Below are 18,805 nucleotides of genomic sequence, written 5' to 3'. Positions count from 1 at the left end.
GTCACTCTGGCAATCAGTAATGATGCTCATTACCCATGCCCATGAAACCAAGCTGCACCAATCACATCAGTGTATCTGATATAGGCGGGCCAGAGGCCAGCTAAACAGGTGACGACAGCGCTGCGACGACAAAGTCCAGAATCAGTCAGTAAACATTGCAAGATGGCTACGGATGAACACCAGTTGTGTGAAACGGCTTTGGCCGCTACAATGAACGAGTTAGACTTGGGTTTTTCTCTAAAAGAGGAACAGAAGACGGCGCTCGAGTCTTTCCTTTGCAAGAAGGACGTTTTTGCTGTTTTGCCGACCGGATACGGCAAGAGTCTAATTTACCAGTTAGCTCCGCTGGTAGCTAAGCATATACGTCACCCCATGTATTGTTCTGATTGGTCGTAGTGTTATCCAGTTGCGTGCAGTGATATTTACAAATGCATGCTTGGTGCCGCCCCTCGAGTTGGGCCATTTTCATTACTCATAGCCAGACCCTAAATCTTTCTAGATTTGGGTCTGGATTTCCAGGCTAGAGTCTGAGTGGAATTTTGTGCGAAATTTAAAGAAATTCTCTCAAGGTGTTCTTCAGATATTTTGTTTATGAGAATGATACAAATGCAAGGTCACAGTGACCTTGATCCTTGACCACCAAAATCTTATCAGTTCATTGTTGAGTTCAAGTGGACGTTTGTGCCAAAGTCGAAGAAATCCCCACAAGGTGTTCTTGAGATCGCATTCACAAAAACATAACGACTCTGGCCACTGACCAAATTTCACTGCTTTATCAGTCAGATTAGAATAAATGTCTAAGTGGTGATTGTAATACAATTAATGATCTACCACTTTTTTCATTCCCTGCTGCATTAAAGTTGTTCCTGTGGATATTAGAAGCACTTGCTTTTATTGCTGTTGGTTTCTACAGGAAGGAAGATGCGGGTGTTGCTATGGATGCAAATTTGCTGTGGAGACGTGAGCAGAGAGTATCTGAGTGTCTGCTGGGACAGGAAGATGCTTTCACTCCGAGCTGCTCTGCTAAATTAGCCCCATCTCTCACTGCAACTTCTCGCTCCCTGTCCCTCTTCCTATTAGTCTTACACTGCAGTGTTGGTCTAAAGTAAACTGCAGTCAGTGCACTGTCATCTGTGTTTCTGTATGGAGGCTGATTTTTTTAATAGTTTGTGAATATGACTTGTGATTCTGAGATGTGACAATAAATCAGTGAGCTTAAGAGTTTTTTATTCAATGAACTGGACCGAAAACTGAGAGGAAAACTCACACACACACACACACACACACACACACAAACACACACTGTACACACTGTACACACACACACACACACACACACTGTACACACTGCCTGCCAGATGTCAAGTTAAAGAAAAACACCATCACATGCCTTCAAAATAAAAGCATTTTTCTCTGCTAATTATCCTATTGGTGCTCCAGAAGTGGTATCCAGGTGACCATGTCATGTCATGTCCAAAATGTGTCCCATTTCATGTCCAGAATTTGGATTAGGCTTACAAATACTGCCTCCTTCATTTGGTCTTAGTGAGATGCGTTTGGTTTTTTATTTTATGGTTAATATTTCTAATTATTTGATGTATATAGACTGATATTACACTGTTCAGCACAGTGCTGAAGGACTATTTCTGTGATCCTCTTAGTCCGAGCTAGCACAGCACAACCTGATCTCATCCCTGCTTGTCATGTTTTGCCGCTTGGGCTGAAGCTTCACAGCAGCAAACATCCAACACTGAGCTGTTAATCTCACACTGACACTGAAACGAGTCGACTCTGTCTTTAAAACTGTCAAGAGCCATTGGATAACGTCAGCTGTGTGACGCTAACAGTTTGCCTTGTCACTTCTCTCTCTCTCTCTGTGTGTGTGTCTGTGTGTGTGACCAATGTAGAGCTCCAGTCCCACAGCAGTAGTCTCATGACTGAGAGAGAGGGGCTGAGCATAGCTCTACAAGCAACTGAGATTTTAAAAAGTCAAATGTGTGGTAATGTTGCAGTGATTTGACAAAATTGCAATTTTGAGACGTGTCCCTTGCACCCCCCTGAAATCTACGCTTAATGAACCATACATGTATTAGATAGATTCGATTATCCAGACTACTTTCAGTATGATGACTGTGATACATGCTGAAACTGAAACTGATTGATCCCTCTCAGTGTTTGATGGTTATTGAATGTTTTTGTGGGGCCCCCCTGTGGCCGCCAGGGGGCCCATGTTACGGTCTGCAATGCATGGGTTTTATTTTGGAGGTTGGGGCCGGAAGTGCTGCTGTATGCTATAAAGCGTGGACGCTGGTCTCCCCGCAGAGAGCCAGAACGAGAGACAGACAGCTGAGAACATCCGCTGGAGGAGCAGACAGACGGACTGCGGGAAGAGTGTTGCCGGGTGTAACGTCAGGGACTGCTCCAGAACACACCGCTGAGAATGGGAGTCGAAATCGAGACCATAACACCGGGCGACGGTAAAGCCACTGCACGGAAACCAGACATGTTTGTGTTGGTTACTAAGTGCACTTATGTGATTGCATGTATCTAACGGAGCCGCAGAAACACCGCCTTCTTTGCGTAGTGAGCTCGTTATACTAAGCGCCTGTTTGGTTTCTCCACAGGAAGGACTTTCCCCAAAAAAGGACAGACGTGTGTGGTGCATTATGTCGGTGAGTTTGAAATAAGAAACTTATTCCTCTGCATGCATGGACACATTTCTCTGCTCCACTTGGTTATTTGTACTCATGGAGGCCGTATGGTAGAGGAGTGACGGCTGTGGGCAACTGTCTACTACAGCCGTATGAAAAATAGCCAAGCATGGTAATCCTCTAAGTATCAAAGCAAAAACTGTAAATCCCCTTAAGAACATTATTATAGTGATAGCAGCGCACTTTATTGAAATGCTGTGGGGCGCGATAAACTATGTACAGCAGATATTTTTCACCCTCAAACCTTCCAGGCTGTGATTTCTCAGTAGGGCAAAGAGGCATGACTGTCAGTCACCGACTGGGCTGCATGAAAATTTAACCCCTTCACCGCATTTTCACTCCGTGGAAGCACATTTGTGTTGAAGATAGTGGGATGTGATAGCAGGAGCAGTGGCTGTGTGTCCCGGGGACACAGCACTGGATTCATCACTGCGTAAAATAATGCGCGCTCGAGTTTGGGCCGAGCGGGTCCATTACAGTCTCATCAAGACCGCTGGATAATGTGGTCATTTGTCTTATCTGGGGAATTATCAAAAAAAGGGGGGGTGGGGGGCACAGACGGATTCCGCCGCAGGGTTTACTCAGAGGCCCAGACAGACAGACAGACAGACAGACCAGACAGCGGGGTTTTAAATCCCGTCTGATTTCCAGCGCTTTTCTGTCTTTGTTGGAGTTTCTGGGGGGTTGGTGGCATTTAGTTGAGCGGATTATAACCGTCTGGGCGACTGCAATAACCGCAGAATCTCTGTATTATTCCTGTAATATTTTCTCTAGAGACGCAGTGGTTGAATGACACTATTAATATTTGAAGTATTCCTCATTATACCTCCTATAGGACGACATGGCATCACTTATTAATTCCTATAGGGGCTCATAATATCAGTTGTATCAATTAGTTCTTTGTATAACCATAATACAGCTGTGGGACCAATAAATCTAGTGCTGCTAATAATTATTTCCATAACTGATTAATGTACCAATTGACCACTTTGTTTAACAAAAGTTTGTGAATAAATAGAAAGCCCATTACAGTTCCCCACAGCCCAGATCGTGGAGTTAAAAATAGGGGATGCACCGTAACATCAGCACGTCATCGATATTGGCCAACATTGGCCTTAAAATGAATCAGCCAACATGCATATAACAATAGTACATCATTTGTATCGGCCAGAATCATCCAACATCCTTTTTTCTTATTTTGCACAATGAATGTATATTACATACATTGACATACATTGCATGTCATGTCTCCATCTGCTGGCGGGCCATTATGATAAGAGTGTGCATGTATAATACCATGTTAATTCCTCTATAGAAGAGACTTGATGATCGCCAAAATTAGGTGATGAAAATGTGGATGTATCGATATCAGTATTGGTAATCAGTTATCGGTCAAATGAGTTGTTATATATCGGTGTATCAGATATCAGCAAAAAAATCCAATATCATGCATCCCTAGTTAAAATGTCTTGTTTTGTACAAAACCATAGTGTTAGCCGAGCCTGCTGCTATTAAAGGCTAGATAACCAGAATATACTCATATTTTAGAGGCTGGAACCAGTGAATTTTATTTATTTTTTACTTGATAATATATTTAAAGGATTAATCTATTATAGAAATACTTCAGTTGAATATTTTAGCTCTAGTTATTTCCATGAATGTATAAAGAGAAGTAGATACAGAGTTGGATTGGGGCACCGTTCATCGCTACGAAAGTAGCTCATAGGTTCCAAAAAAGCTCTACTTCCGCAGTATGAAATTAATGGAATCCTCCTCATCGTGGGGCCCACTGAGTCAAGCGTACTCTAAAGACTTTTGGCAGCAGAGTGGCTAACTTCCACTTTAGCGCTCTGCAAACTTGAAAGCAGATAGAAAGATTTAATCGTGCAGCTCTTCTAGACTTTAGAAATGTTATCAGACTGGATGGATCAAATATTGACAATGAAACGAGTCATTTCGCGAGGGTTGTGGTGCTCAAACAAATGTATCCACAGATTTACAGACATCTCTTTCACAGTGTTTAAGTTCATGGGAAAAAGTTTTTTGGGCCCGATGGCGTCAAGTGCCCGAACGTTGCAATTCCATGTTTTGCCACTATGTAAAATTGGCTTCAAAGTCCAGCGCTGTCCCTGAGGGCTTGGTTATGTACAAGACTGTACTTTGAGTGACATGCTAATGGCAGTGTGCTAGCATGCTCACAGTAAAAATGCTAACAGTCTGATGTTCAGCAGGTATAATCTTTACCATGTTACCTTGTTAGAATAGCTTGTTTGCATGCTAAGATTTTCTAATTAGCATTGACCACTGATAAGCTAGATGGCTTACTTTAGAGTCATTTCCTGTATCTATGTCACGTGGGAGACTATAGGCGATTGTCCATCCACTGAAGTACACATTGGACCTATTTTTCCATAAGCCACGCATGCTCCGAACATTCTGACACTAAAATGTCATTTTTTAGACAGACAAATCAGGCGAGAATTAACTCTGTTCAAGACATGTCTCTGTCTCAGTAACCCACTCTTGCGAGATCCGGTAACAACTGATGTGATCTTGTACTAGGTTGATATCAGATATTATGCTAGCAGATAAAAACAGAAGGAATATTAAAGAGCCAACATTAAATTTGTACTGTATATAATGTTTTATTGTCTTGAATCTGCTTTCATCCATTTGATGTTCACAACACTTAAAAACAAGGTCAGAGGATGCGGGGGAGAGATGACAGCGCTGTCTTGGCAGACCTGAACAGCTTGTAATGTGTCATCTTTTGTAATAGAACATCTTGGCATTAAACAAAAAGTAAAGCTGTGTCTGATGGGAGTGTAATTGTTCATAAACCAAAGAATTGGACAACAAAATAACTGGCCTGATGAAATACAGAGGAACATGAATGTCTGCTCAGAATTCCATAGCAGTCAATTTCAGTCTGAACCAAAGAGGTGGACAGACTGACAGACAGATATTGAACATTCACAGACACACTGCTAGCATGGCGGGGCATTTATTAATAGAGATTACAGTTTAAACACAGTACAAATACTGACGCATAGCATCAGCAGCAAAATGGGTTTTCAGATGGATTTTGCTTCCCACCGTGCTAGAATATATATTTGTCTCTGCACCTGTTCTTAGTTTGGCAAAGCTGGTCTCAGTCCTCTCGCCTGGTAAGACAGACATAACTCTCTCTGTAACACAAGCTTCAAGATTATGTAACAAGACCTGATTTGGGGCTCTCTCAGTGAAGTATTTTTTACTTCTTTTTAGGCATGAGTCTACATCTTTTTTTTTTTTTTTTTTTTCATATCACACAAACTACAGGATTTCCTCTCTGGGCGGGCTTCCTTCCTGTCAGCCTACAAAGCAGCCTTGAAATGTGACATGAAACAGGATATTCCATTACACGAGCCTTTTTAAACGTAGACGTCCATGTGGTGATCAAACCTTGGATTTGCTAGGTTTTTGTAAAGGCTCTGCCTGCAGGAAATGCCTGGTGTTTGAAAATGTCAACACCATGCTGTTCGGTGGTGAAACGGGAAATGTGCTGTATTGGCTTTGATACTTTGACAGGACCTTTCAGTTCTCACAGATAATTCTATTAGGCTGATATCTTGATGTCCAGAAGAGGACACCCACTCCTCTGCCTGGATTACAAGCTGCGTCTTGCCAGCCACCCCCTGATGTGCCCAACAACATAAGCAATGTTGCACCTTCTCCCACACTGCGCACACCCGCTCACATCACACCAAACCATCACACGCACATGCTGCCTTGCTGGTGCTAATAACAGTAATAGCGCTGGCGTAAATAGTCTTGGAGGGGTGCTATTCTGCGGATTGATGCTTGCGTTTTCCTGACTGTCACACTGAAACCCACCCTGCAGACAGCTGCAGCGGCTATTTCGGAGATCCTTGGAATCCCTTCATTTGCGTTCTCAATATACACACAGCAGGGAAGATGGATGTCAGACAAGCTTGGAAGATCTATTTGTTTCTAATGTTTTTATGAAATGTTGATACAGTTGCTTCATGCTGAATGTTGCTGCACAGAGAGCCAGTAATTTTCCATCATCTGGTCTGCACATGTTCCTGCAGCAGGAATTCTCCTACTGATGAACTGTAATGTTGTGCATGTTCAGTGGTAATGGCTGGATTTTTCACCCACATGATGAGGTTGTGCATTGGCAGCTGCCTCACTCTCTTTCTGACTGTGCCTTTTTCTCCATCTCCTTTTTCACAGGCTCCCTGACAGATGGACGAAAGTTTGACTCATCTCGTGACAGGGACAAGCCTTTCAGGTTTAAGATTGGCAAGCAGGAAGTGATCCGGGGCTGGGAAGAGGGTGTAGTGCAGGTGGGTTTAAGAATTTAACTCAAACTGCACACATAAAATATGCACATTAATTTAAGGAACAGTTCACCTCAAAAAACAACAACATGGTTTTCCTCTTACTTGTAGTGCAATCTAGAATGTTTTGGTGTGAGATATCGGCCGTAAAAATGTCTTCTCTCTAATATAATGGAACTTGAGGGCACTCGGCTTGTGGTGCTGAAAGTGCCAAAAAAATACATTTGAAAAACTCAACAGCAGTGTTTCTATACAAAAATCACAACCCCCTTTACTCAAGATAATCCACCTACCTTGTTATGAGCAGTTTCATGTACGGACAATTTTCATAGCCAACCATAGCACGGCGCAAAATGAGGCATGCATCTACTCATGAATAAGAGGCTTGTGATTGTTACAGCGCAAGATGTAAACATTGAGGTGTCCTCCTTGGCTGAGTTGTAACTTAAGCTAGCTCAGTGGTGCTGGGTGAGCTAGTAGTAGATCAAGGAACTATAAAAGAGTTGTTTTTTTCCTTTTTAATTTCCTTGCAGTAGATGTACTCTTCCTTCTGCTCTGTGATAGGGTTGGCAGGTGTAGTTTGGTAGAAAGAAAATACTTGCTACATTAAACTGTTTATAATAAGGTCTGTGGAGTAACTGGATCATTATTGTAGCTTCCAAATAAGTTCAAAAATAGCCACCCACAGATGCCATAACAGGAGATATGATAAACTCGCTGTCTTTGGTTAAATTTTACTCTCTGTTTGATGATCTGGGGTGCTTCGGTTGGATTAAGAGTTGATTGATTTGCAGGATGTATGGAGAGTTGCAGGCTGACGCTATAAACTGATTGTCTTGACTGTTGTTTTAAAAATACAAAGACAAAAATTCCCAAACAAACATTCCCCAAATAAACAGGCCTTTACAAAAACACAGTTCAATTCAATGGGGTATTAAATAACTTCGTCAAACAATTAAAACAAACATTAACAGGCAAATAGGCAGCGGTTAAAGACTTCAACCCTGTGGCGTCTTCCGCCCTCCACAGATAATTCAGCACACCTGCCTTTAATACAAGGTTCCTGAGATGCCACGTCAGGTGGCACATTAAAGTGATTCAAAAAATAATAGTAAACCAGGACTTGCTACAAGTGTAGTTCTGTAAAAAGAAAATAGTTCCTACATGAAACTGCTCACAATGAGGTCTGTGGATTCTCTTGAGTAACTGGGTCATGATGTCTGGACAGAGACATTGCTGTTGAGTTTCTTTTTGGCACCTTTAAGCACCAAAGGCTGAGTGCCATCTAGTTCTATTTCCCTGGAGATAAGACAAACGTCTCTATGGCTGATATCTCCAATAGTCGGCAACTCACACCAAAACAATCTAGATCAATAAATAGCACTTCAGGTCAGTGGAAAAATATGCATTTCTGATTTTGGGGTGAACTGTCCCTTTAAATGTTAGCTTTGTGCTACAAATCCTGTAGGTTGGACTCATTCATAAATCTCCCCTCTCTGTAAAAAATACTGGAACGTGCAGTTGCCTCTCAACTTAAAGCTCACTTCTCCTCCAGCAACCTGTTTGAACCATTTCAGTCTGGCTTCCACTCACAGCACAGCATGGAAACTGCCCTCCTCAAAGTCACCAACAATCTCCTTCTTGCCTCAGACTCTGGTCACCTCTCAGTTCTTATCCATCTTTACCTTATAGCAGCCTTTGACACAATCAACCACACAATTCTTATTTCCTATCTCGCATCTACCCTCAACATCACCAGTACTGCCTGGCTAAGGTCGTACCTCACGAACCGACATCTGTTCACCAATATTAACAGCTGTACTTCCTACCCTGCTCCTCTGTCCCAAAGCGTCCACCGGGGTTGGGTGCTTGGTCCGCTCCTATTCATGCTTTACATGCTCCCCATTGGCAACATCATTCGCAGCCATGGTCTGAACTTGCACTGCTATGCTGATGACATCCAGATTTACATCTCCACTACATCCATCACCACTGAAACTCTGTCCACTCTGGCCACCTGCCTCACCGACATCAAGTCCTGGATGCAAGCCAACCTCCTCAAACTGAACTGTGAAAAATCAGACATGATCATCATCAGTCCCAAATCCCTCACCAAAACCTCTCACAACTTCTGCCTCACCATTGACAATTCCACTCTGCATTCCTCCCCACACATCCGCAACCTGGGAGTCATTTTCAACAACAACCGCTCTTTCGAAAAACATGTCAATCAAATCACCAGCACTGCCTTCTTCCACCGAAAAAACACAGCTGGTCTGCGCCCATCACTCTCCCCCTCTGCTGCTGAAACTCTCATCCACGCCTCCATCACATCCAGAACTGACTCCTGTAACAGCATCTTTATGCTGCACCATCCAAACTCCTAAATAAACTCCAACACATCCAGAACTCTGCTGCCCGTCTGCTCACCCATTCCCGCTCCCACCATCACATCACCCCTGTCCTTCAGAACCTCCGCTGGCTCCCTGTCCCACAACACATCCAATTCAAAGTCCTTCTCCTCACTTACAAAGCCCTCCATAACCAGGCCCCCTCCGACCTCACTGACCTGCTCCACCTCCACACTCCTTCCTGCAGCCTCCGCTCCTCTGATGCCAACCTCCTGACTCCACCACTCAGGACCAAGCACCAAACCTGGGGCGACACCATAGCTGCCCCCTCCCTCTGGAACTCTCTACCCAAACACATTTGAGACTGCACTCACCTGTCCCAGTTCAAATCACTACTCAAAACACATCTTTTCAATACAGCTTTTAATGTGTCAATGATGTTGTGTATATGTTATTGTAGTCTATTTTGTGATTCCTATTTATCCAATGTAAAACATCTTTGAGTACCTTGAAAAGCGCTTATTATTATTATTATTATTATTATTATCATTATTATTATTATTATTCATCCACTCAGAAAAGGTGCAACATTGCTTATGTTGTTATACTTGACATGCTATTGATATTAACATGCCACTGGGACAGACAGATTTTAGGAGAAAGTCATGCAACTAAGCAGCTTCAACAGTCATGATTCAGAGGCAGAAATAATTCCAATTGCAAGAAAGAAAAAAACCATTTGGCTGCTGATAATGTCATTAGTTCATCTGCTGAAATACATTAATTTATTGACACGGTTCCATTATCGAGTTTTCACCCACCAAGGTTTCCATTAACACCGCAAACAGTGGGTCAATACAGCACGGACGCAGCTCTTTATCTCACACACTCAGCCCTGCAGCATTTAGATGAGGTAGCTACTGAATGGTGCGGCCTGTGTGCAGGTCCTGTGGATTCACAGCAGTGTAGCTTCATGTTCTCTTTTGGGGTTAGAACATTAGACTTTAATATCTCAATAAGGCATCTGTGTTAAAATGCTTTTGATGATTGCAACATCAAATATTGTGCAATAAGGAGTGGATTAGATTCAGAAGTAATGAAGCATCATTAATGAGAGAGATGTTTTCACCGTCGCTCTCACTGTCTCCTGTAGTTTATTATCCAACTTAGACTGCAGAGACTGCATTATGATCCAATTAACTGTATGCTGCAGACTAGCTGTTTCACGTGACCCCCGTTGTCTCTTTCTCTGTCCTCTGTTTGTATCGTCTGTCCCCTCGTACCTCCAGATGAGCGTTGGTCAAAGGGCCAAGCTGACCTGTTCACCTGACTTCGCTTATGGAAACAAAGGCCACCCGGGCATCATTCCTCCTAACGCCACCCTCATCTTCGACGTTGAGCTGCTGGGGTTGGAATGAAACAAATTCACGGCCTGATTTTTTTTTTTTGTTCTGTGTAAGTAATCTACAACAACTGACTATCAGCTGGTTACTGTTGGTTTTTCAGATTTTAGCTACAAATTGCATTCTTCCTGTGGCACAGTGAAAGTCATCAACTCACATCAGCTAACATGCTAGTGCTAGCCAAAATCACTCATAAGTTTTCTTTTTCTGTCTGTGCTGTGCTGTTTATTTACCCCCGGTGTAACTTGATGTCAACAAGCTCTGCCAAACACCACTGAATCTGGCTGGTTAAGCACACTTCCTTGAATCTACGTTGTGTTTTGTTGTGTTGCGTGGAAAAGATTGATGTACAGGAGGCCTGCATCTATTTCTGCTTTAATGTTTCTGCAGGATATGTACTGCTCAGTCAACAGATTCATTTGGGTAAAGTAGATAGCTAGCTTTTTGCCATGCACATAAATTCACATCATTAGCACACACATTTAGCACTATTACATACATGACATTCACTTGTACACTTAGTAGTGGCATTTCACTTAGTCACAATGCTAACATGTTCAAACAGAGGACATACTGAGAGGAAATGGCTACAAGTTGTGTAAAGTGCTTAGATAGGGTTGCAGAGTTTATCAAATGTTAACCGCAAAGCACTAATACTGGGTCCTTTTTTCTGTTTTGTTTTCTACTACAGATAGTGCCCCCTTAGTGTAGGCGAGATTATTGATCACCATAGCGATGCCACATTAAATGGCCATGACATCATCTCCAATGTGACACTTGCTTCATCCTTTTATCTGCGACAAAACAGAGGGACGTCTGCATTCGTTCAATGTACTGCATAGTGTGGTAGCGTACAGTGTGTTTTGCTGGCTGCCATTTTTAAAAACCTCGGTCACATAAAAAATAAAATAGAATGCGGTCACTCTGGTACACTACAGTAGCTTGGTCCCTTTTTAAAATGGCAGGTGTGTGGAGGGTAGCCCAAGTGATGATTCTGTCTGACCAATCAGTGGTCTGCAGTATTTCAACTCCACCTTGCATTATCAGCTCATCTCACTTGGAACCTTGAAAAAGGTGATAGCTAAAAAGGTACCAGGTGTTAGCCACATCATTTGCTAATGGAAAACCAAAAAATGGAGAGTCAAGTTGAGTAGCGCCAAGTCATACCACGTAGTGATAATTTGTGGCCTTAGTTCAGGACACATAGTACCATCAACTCTTGTCCCACAACTGTCTTAAAGACATTCCTCTTTTGAAACACCATTTATACCAGTTTATACTGAGGAGCTGAAATAAAAATGGTTGGTGCAATACTGCTAATAAAGTACAATAGCTTTCTTCATTGAAGACTTTGTCCGTTCCCCTAAAGGTCAGGACTGTCAAGATGGTTTACTATTGGTGACTTTGCAATGAATTAGCATCTCAAAGTTCACTAAAGTTAAAAGTGACATGAAAAATTAGCACTTTCAGGTAATAAATCTGTAATATATGTTATCATAATACTCAGCATATAGCAACATATGTAAACTCAATAATATTGTATTGTGACTTAAGTATTGTGATAAAATTGTATCATGGGGCCTCTAGTGATCCTGCCCCTAGTATGACCGCATCTTTATTGACAGTGTATTTCAAAAGAATATAACAGCTGTTAAATGTTACATTTACTATCTTTCAGGCAGCTAGTAGTGTCCCTGTTTTTCACTACACAAAGGAAATCAAGTTACAGAGACCTGTGCTGAGTGGTAATTCATCACAAAAAAATTCTATTGGCTATTTTTCAAGCAGGGGCCATTTTGTGTCCTTGTTAGTGCACTGAATGAAAGCACAAATAACTTCTGTGAGTAAGCTGTCTAAATACACTATTCATTGATCAGATACAGACAAAGCAAATTTGATGGTGTGAATTATAAGATGTTTCGAGCATTAGAAATGATGCCATTTTGGCAGATATCTTTGAGCTCTCAGATGTCAGGGCAGCCCTGAATGCATCAGTATAAGAGTTTTGAACAATCCCTGCTCACTTCTGCTATACCAAGCAATTATTACATAATAATCATACAAAGTAGAGTTGTTCATTGTGTTGATTTCGAGCAATTTTTAAGTTTAACCAAGCAAATTTTGTGTGTGTAATGAAATAACTGGAAAACAGTAACTGCCTGGAAAGTGTTAAATATTCAACAGTAGCCTAATTTTAAGAATAACTTATTTATAAATAGGCTAAAACCTCATTTATAATCCTTGGACAGTTACACTGACCACAGCTGTGCCAGGTTTTGTTGTTTGCAATCCAAGGAGTACCTGTACTCAAGGGACAAGCCGATCAATATGGAAATATTGATACTACAGAGACCTGTTTTTGTTTTGAAGACTGATTCTAGCATCAATAGGATTGATAACAAAAAAAGGATTAGTTTCACTCATCTATGTTGTACCCATTTATATTTCAAAATTAGAACTGTTTGTGTAAACAACACTTCGATGTCATGAACACATCTAATGTGTGCACTCCTTGCTTCTCCACCACTGTTTCGTGCACTCAATCAACATACACGTCGTGCACATGCAGCATACTGTGACACACAACCTGACAAGTTTAATCCAACACATAATTGCGATGGTCACTGAAGGAAAGAGAAAAAAAACAATGAAAAAGAAGACTTGAAGTTGCAACAGGAATAAAGTGAGAGAGAAAATGCCTCAGCATCCAGACCCCTGACACAGACACAGAGTTCACTGGCACAGGCTGGTTAGAGAGGCTCTGACAAGGAATATCCAGGTGTATGGTAGTGAAATTAATATTTTAGTCATATCTTATCTTCAGTACTGGTTAATGTTGCCTTTTTAAACTGCAATTGGTCACCATTAGCTGCTACTTTAGCAGACTGATTATTTATTGCATGAATCATGGCACACTGCTCTCCCCTACATTAAAGTACATAAGCTGCTATTGATAATAAAAAGTATCATATCTGTATCAATATCAGTGATTCTGGCCCTGTAGGCCTTGGTATCAGATTCAAACCAAATTGTTTGGTGTTGTCTACTCCTGCTGCACACTAGAATCATAGCTCCACTTAATGTTAATATGGTAGGGCTACCATCGGTGACTGCCATCTTACTTGCCAATAGGCCCATGGCAGTCAACACAGCAAATATTGGCCGATATGGCTGTGTGGCCGATAAATCGGTGCATCCCTAGTCATGGTGTTGGTGGAGCAGACACATCATTTCCTACCTGCCAGTATTTGGATTACACCTGAAATGAAAAATGGATTTGTGTAACTGCACAAATATTACCTGAGTACTTCATTTGATACCCATCGTGCGAATGGACAGGCTGTTCTCATGCACTGTTCATATGTTCTCCTTTGAAAAGTAATGCACCAAAATTCCCACATATTGCACGTTAACATGCCAGTAACTCGATACTGGCTGTAGAGATGGCTGCCTTCTCCCCAATATAATAGAACTAGATGGCACTCAGCTTGTGGTGCTCAAAGAAAAAAAACTGACTCAAGGTAATCCATAGACCTTGGTGTGAGTGGTTTCATAGAGAAACTATTTTCATTCCATCAAATTACATGCGGGGATATAATTGGTATCACCATGCAGTGGATTTAAGGACAAAAGGCTCATGCTCGTGATGGTGCCAGTTGTGAGCACTAATGGTGTCCTGCTTGGTCAAGCTGTAACGTTAGCTAGCTCAGTGGTGCTAGGTGAGATCACAGTAGATGCACGCATACTTCTGTGCAGGGATACAATTGGCAGGTGTAGTTGGTAGAATGAAAATTGTTCCTTCGTGAAACTGCTCACAACAAGGTCTGTTGCAGTGTTAGGTAGGTTGACCAATGCAGAAAACTCCCAGAAAAGTTATATTACTGCTTTGAATGGAGATTTAGGAGCTGTGTGATAAAACACTTTGGACGTGAGTGCTGAAGTACACGCGATGTATGCTGTTATCTTTGCTCAACTCTGAATTTTCCCTTTTTATGTCTTCACAGGTGACTTCCTACCTGGGTGACCTGGAGAGAAGCTAGGGGAGTCTGCACTTGATTCTATACGAGGCTTCAGTCTATAGTTCCACTACTTATTTCATCAAACTTTGACAGTTTGTGTTATTTTGTCTCTGTGACTGAGTGAATTCTATTTTTTTCCATCATATTCTTCCTCCTGAAAATCATGGGCCATAACCTTACAAACCTCCATGTTCTTGATCTTCAATTCTTTTGAATTGCGCTTTACTTTATCTTTGTGTTTTTTGAAGTGTTGGTTGTGCATGGTTACGCTGAGAAGTACAAAATACCAATGAACCACTAGCAGCGACATTAATCTCTTATGAGCCAATGCGTACTAGTATTATAACGTTCGAGAGCTGGTGCTTGTTATATTATGGAAACAAAAAAGAGTATACAAAAGAAAATGAAAAGCACACATTTGTATCCCTTTCTAGCTGAAAATCAGAAGAAATGAGAGGAATTTCTGTTAGAGAGATAAGGCTTAGGGTTGAGTTTAGCGGCTACCTGTAGTCAAATGTCAAGACATGTGAGGCCTTAATGGTGCAAAAAGGAACTGAGTTTGCTACATAAAATGCCCATTTCTATAAAGTACCACTGTGTTTTTCTTTTTTCTTTAAATCGTAAATGGAAGTGGGGGCTAGAGAGGGGTAACTGGTGCAAAGAAGAGCCAATCACAGTTGTAGATAGTTCTAATGTGTGCCTAAATATTCTCACCAGACACATGGTTACTACCTTGCCCTGTCTGCATGTTCTAGGCCCCGATGGAAACCCAAGTATGTATATGTTGAAAGCTTTGCATCCGATTTTCGTTATTACTGCCTTCTCATCTCGCCAAGTCTTTAAACCCCATTTAAAGCCATACACAGGTCGAACAGTGCAAAGACAGGATTTGCGTTAACGCACATCAATTGGATTGTTATTTTTTTCTTAGAAAAAAAAGGGAAATGCTTGAAATTTACAAAGGGGGGTTTGAGTGATCAATCAAATTGTGACCTCCCCCAACCTTATTTTGTGTAACAACTTCAATCATGTATTTTTCAGATGCCAACTTTCTATCTCTGAGAATCAACAAAGCTAATGTATAACCTATGATAGATAATGTTTTTCTTTTTTTCCTTTTTTTTTTGTTTTTTTTTTTGCCAGTGTCAGTAAAGTACCACACTGCCTGGCAGAAGTCGGTGTTATGGTAGGAAAAGAAGCTGACACACCGGCATCCTTGTGGTTTTGTATTTCCAATAAAGTTTTAAATGGAGTTTAATGAAGGAGTATGCTGGCCTGGCTGTCAGATATTGACCGTGGCTGTCGATGTTACATATTGGCCAAGCTGCAACTGGGGCGGCAGCAGTCCACCTCTGTACTGTGTAGTTATTTGCTGATACGTTACTGTATGCAGACTAAACCAATGATGACATATTTAAAATAAAAGAAGTGCTCTCCACTTGTCTTTTTTTATGCATATAAATGCAAATAATAACCCGGGTATCACTGCACCTGTAATTAAAGGAACTGTATGTGACATTCAGAGCAAAACTATAGTAAAAAACAAACAAACACTAATTGTTATGTGAAGATATAGTGGAGTAATGACATCCTGAGCAGAGAATGAAGTCACTCTCTCTCTCTCTCTCTCTCTCTCTCTCTCTCTCTCTCTCTCTCTCTCTCTCTTTCTGTTCCCTGTGAGTGTTTTCAACTGGCCAGCTAGTCATCATGCACTACACTGTGCTCGTCAAGCGGTTATCGCTAAGAATGCTGTCCTGAGCCATGGTGTCATCTCAGAAGTGTACCGCCTATCCCCTGGTCAACACAGTTAGCTCTGTCAGTACTGTTGCTGTTGTTAGCACTGTTTGTGCTTTTAGCACCATCATCTGCTAGTCGCTAGCTCAGCCACCTCCATGTTGAGAACTGTGTGCAGACAACTTGGATTAGACTCTAAATCCTAAAAATGCTCTGAATGTTGTATGCAGTTCCTTTAAAGGACCAGTGTGTAGGATTTAGGGGCATTCAGGTTGAAGAACTGAAACTTCTATGTGCCAAGCATGTAGGAGAACTAAGATGGCCGGTGCAAAAATGTCTAGAGCCAGTGTTTGGTTTATCTGCTCTACGCAACATGTAGAACAACCTGGCAGACTCTGTGGGAGAGGACCTGCTCCATATGTGGATATAAACAGCTCATTTTAGGGTAACAAAATCACAATAAGTCTCATTTTCAGGTGATTATGGACTAATGACAGTAATACAATATACAATTTCTGCTAATAGATGGACCTAAATCCTACACACTGGACCTTTAACACTGATGGTCATTCTAGAAAATTAATACTTTTACTTTTGACTGATAGATAGATAGATAGATAGATAGATAGATAGATAGATAGATAGATAGATAGTGTAAAACCTTTACTTGCAGTGGAATAAGTTTACAGTGTGGCAAAACTACTTGTAGTTAAGTAAAGAATCATAAGACTTCTTCCTTCACTGCTAATTAAAAGCATGTGGTCTGACAACATTTGCTGCTGTGCAGGCTCAAAGTACCCCAGAAGGAAGCCACACTCCTTGCATTTGCACCACAACTATGACTGTATGCCCTAGGCAATGGTTCTTTTCAAAGTTGAATACACATTTCTGATTGATTAACAAAACACTAAACAATTATACTTTTTTCCTTTAAACATAAATGGGAGTTTGTTGCTTAAAGGTGCGCCAATTTTGAATATACAGGCCAGTTTACTTGTCATGAGGAGTCCTACTTAGACGGTGGGGAAAAGTTGTGTAATGCCTTCTGTTGCTCTGGGAAAGCTGAGTCAAGAAAATAACAGATGATGTCATCAGCCATTGGTTGCATTATGGGAAATGCAGTACCCAGTATTCGTTGGAGCTTGAGCTTTACTACAGGTAAAACTCAGGGTATCTTGTGCTCTGTGGCATCAATTTTGATCATTCTTTTTTTTTTTTTTTTTAACCTGTCTCTTGCTACTCCCCCAACTTTATGGAGGTGCAATACTGTATCACTGGAATCCTTCTCCAAAAAGAAAACTCAACAATTATTTTTTTTTTAAAGTAACACTCAATCCCAAGATTCAGTTCAAAGGAACAATTGAATCAAAGGATTAAAAAGTCCAAACAAGCCACGGTGGAAAGTTTTGACTTCACTGGAAATGATTTCCATTATGGAAATTAAAAGATTTGCATTCTGCACTATAAAGCTCTGCTGTCACCAGTTATATATTTGGTAGCTCAATGTAAATGCCTCTACACCTTAGAATGGGGTGCGATAAATAACTTGTATCCTGACCTTGGTTTTTCAACTTTGACAAACTTTATGATTCCATGGTAGGGTCACATTTAATTTATGCTGCAGGAGAGTGGGATTTTAAGTGTGTCTCTGATAATAATTTTGTCCAAACAACACAATCGTCCCTGGTTGAGGGATGGTGCTGCCGCTTCAAAGATAGAATTTCACACCATTATGCCGCCTCGCTGTTCTGTATAAAAGATACTGTTGGGGAATGGGGGGGACAGAGTGGTGTCGCCTTTAAGCTGGCATTGCAGGAAGTCGGTGAAGATTCTCAGTCATCCAGGTCGTGGTAATCGTAAGTGCTATATTGTAGGCAACTGGACTTGCTTGCATTTCTTGAAAACGTTTTGCCTCTCATCCAAGAAGCTTCTTCAGTTCTAAGTGCCTGGTACGAAGTTGCAGGCTATAAACCCTGTGTGGGTAGCAACGCCAAAATAATGTCTGTATAAACAGGACAGGATCATGGGTGACATGTGTGTGCAGGGTTCAAACTTAACTTTTTGGCTTACTGGCCAAGTGGCTAGTAAGCTTTAAAAATCTACTGGCCAGAATTTTTTTGCACTAGCCAAAAATCATAAATAGCATTTTGGTATATTTTCAATGTGTTATTACTATAATACACTCGAGCAATTCTCAAACGGGAACGCTTACATTGGTTAACTGGCCTCTTTCTTGTTGTA

At 41.3% G+C, this 18,805-nt stretch overlaps 1 protein-coding gene across 1 annotated transcript; it reads left to right on the top strand.

Annotated features, from left to right (window-relative positions):
- The first annotated feature begins 2,301 nt into the window (after positions 1–2,301).
- fkbp1ab (FKBP prolyl isomerase 1Ab) lies at positions 2,302–16,268 on the top strand. The gene is made up of 5 exons (XM_049580356.1): positions 2,302–2,477; positions 2,625–2,672; positions 6,951–7,063; positions 10,698–10,863; positions 14,816–16,268. The coding sequence occupies exons 1-4, from the start codon at positions 2,441–2,443 to the stop codon at positions 10,824–10,826; spliced, it is 327 nt and encodes a 108-aa protein (XP_049436313.1). The 5' UTR covers positions 2,302–2,440; the 3' UTR covers positions 10,827–10,863; positions 14,816–16,268.
- The last annotated feature ends 2,537 nt before the right edge of the window (positions 16,269–18,805 follow it).

This window comes from Epinephelus fuscoguttatus, linkage group LG7, assembly GCF_011397635.1.
Source record: "Epinephelus fuscoguttatus linkage group LG7, E.fuscoguttatus.final_Chr_v1".
Classification (NCBI taxonomy): Eukaryota; Metazoa; Chordata; class Actinopteri; order Perciformes; family Serranidae; genus Epinephelus; species Epinephelus fuscoguttatus.
Note: the sequence above shows the minus strand (reverse complement) of the source record. Positions and strands in the feature narration are given on the sequence as shown.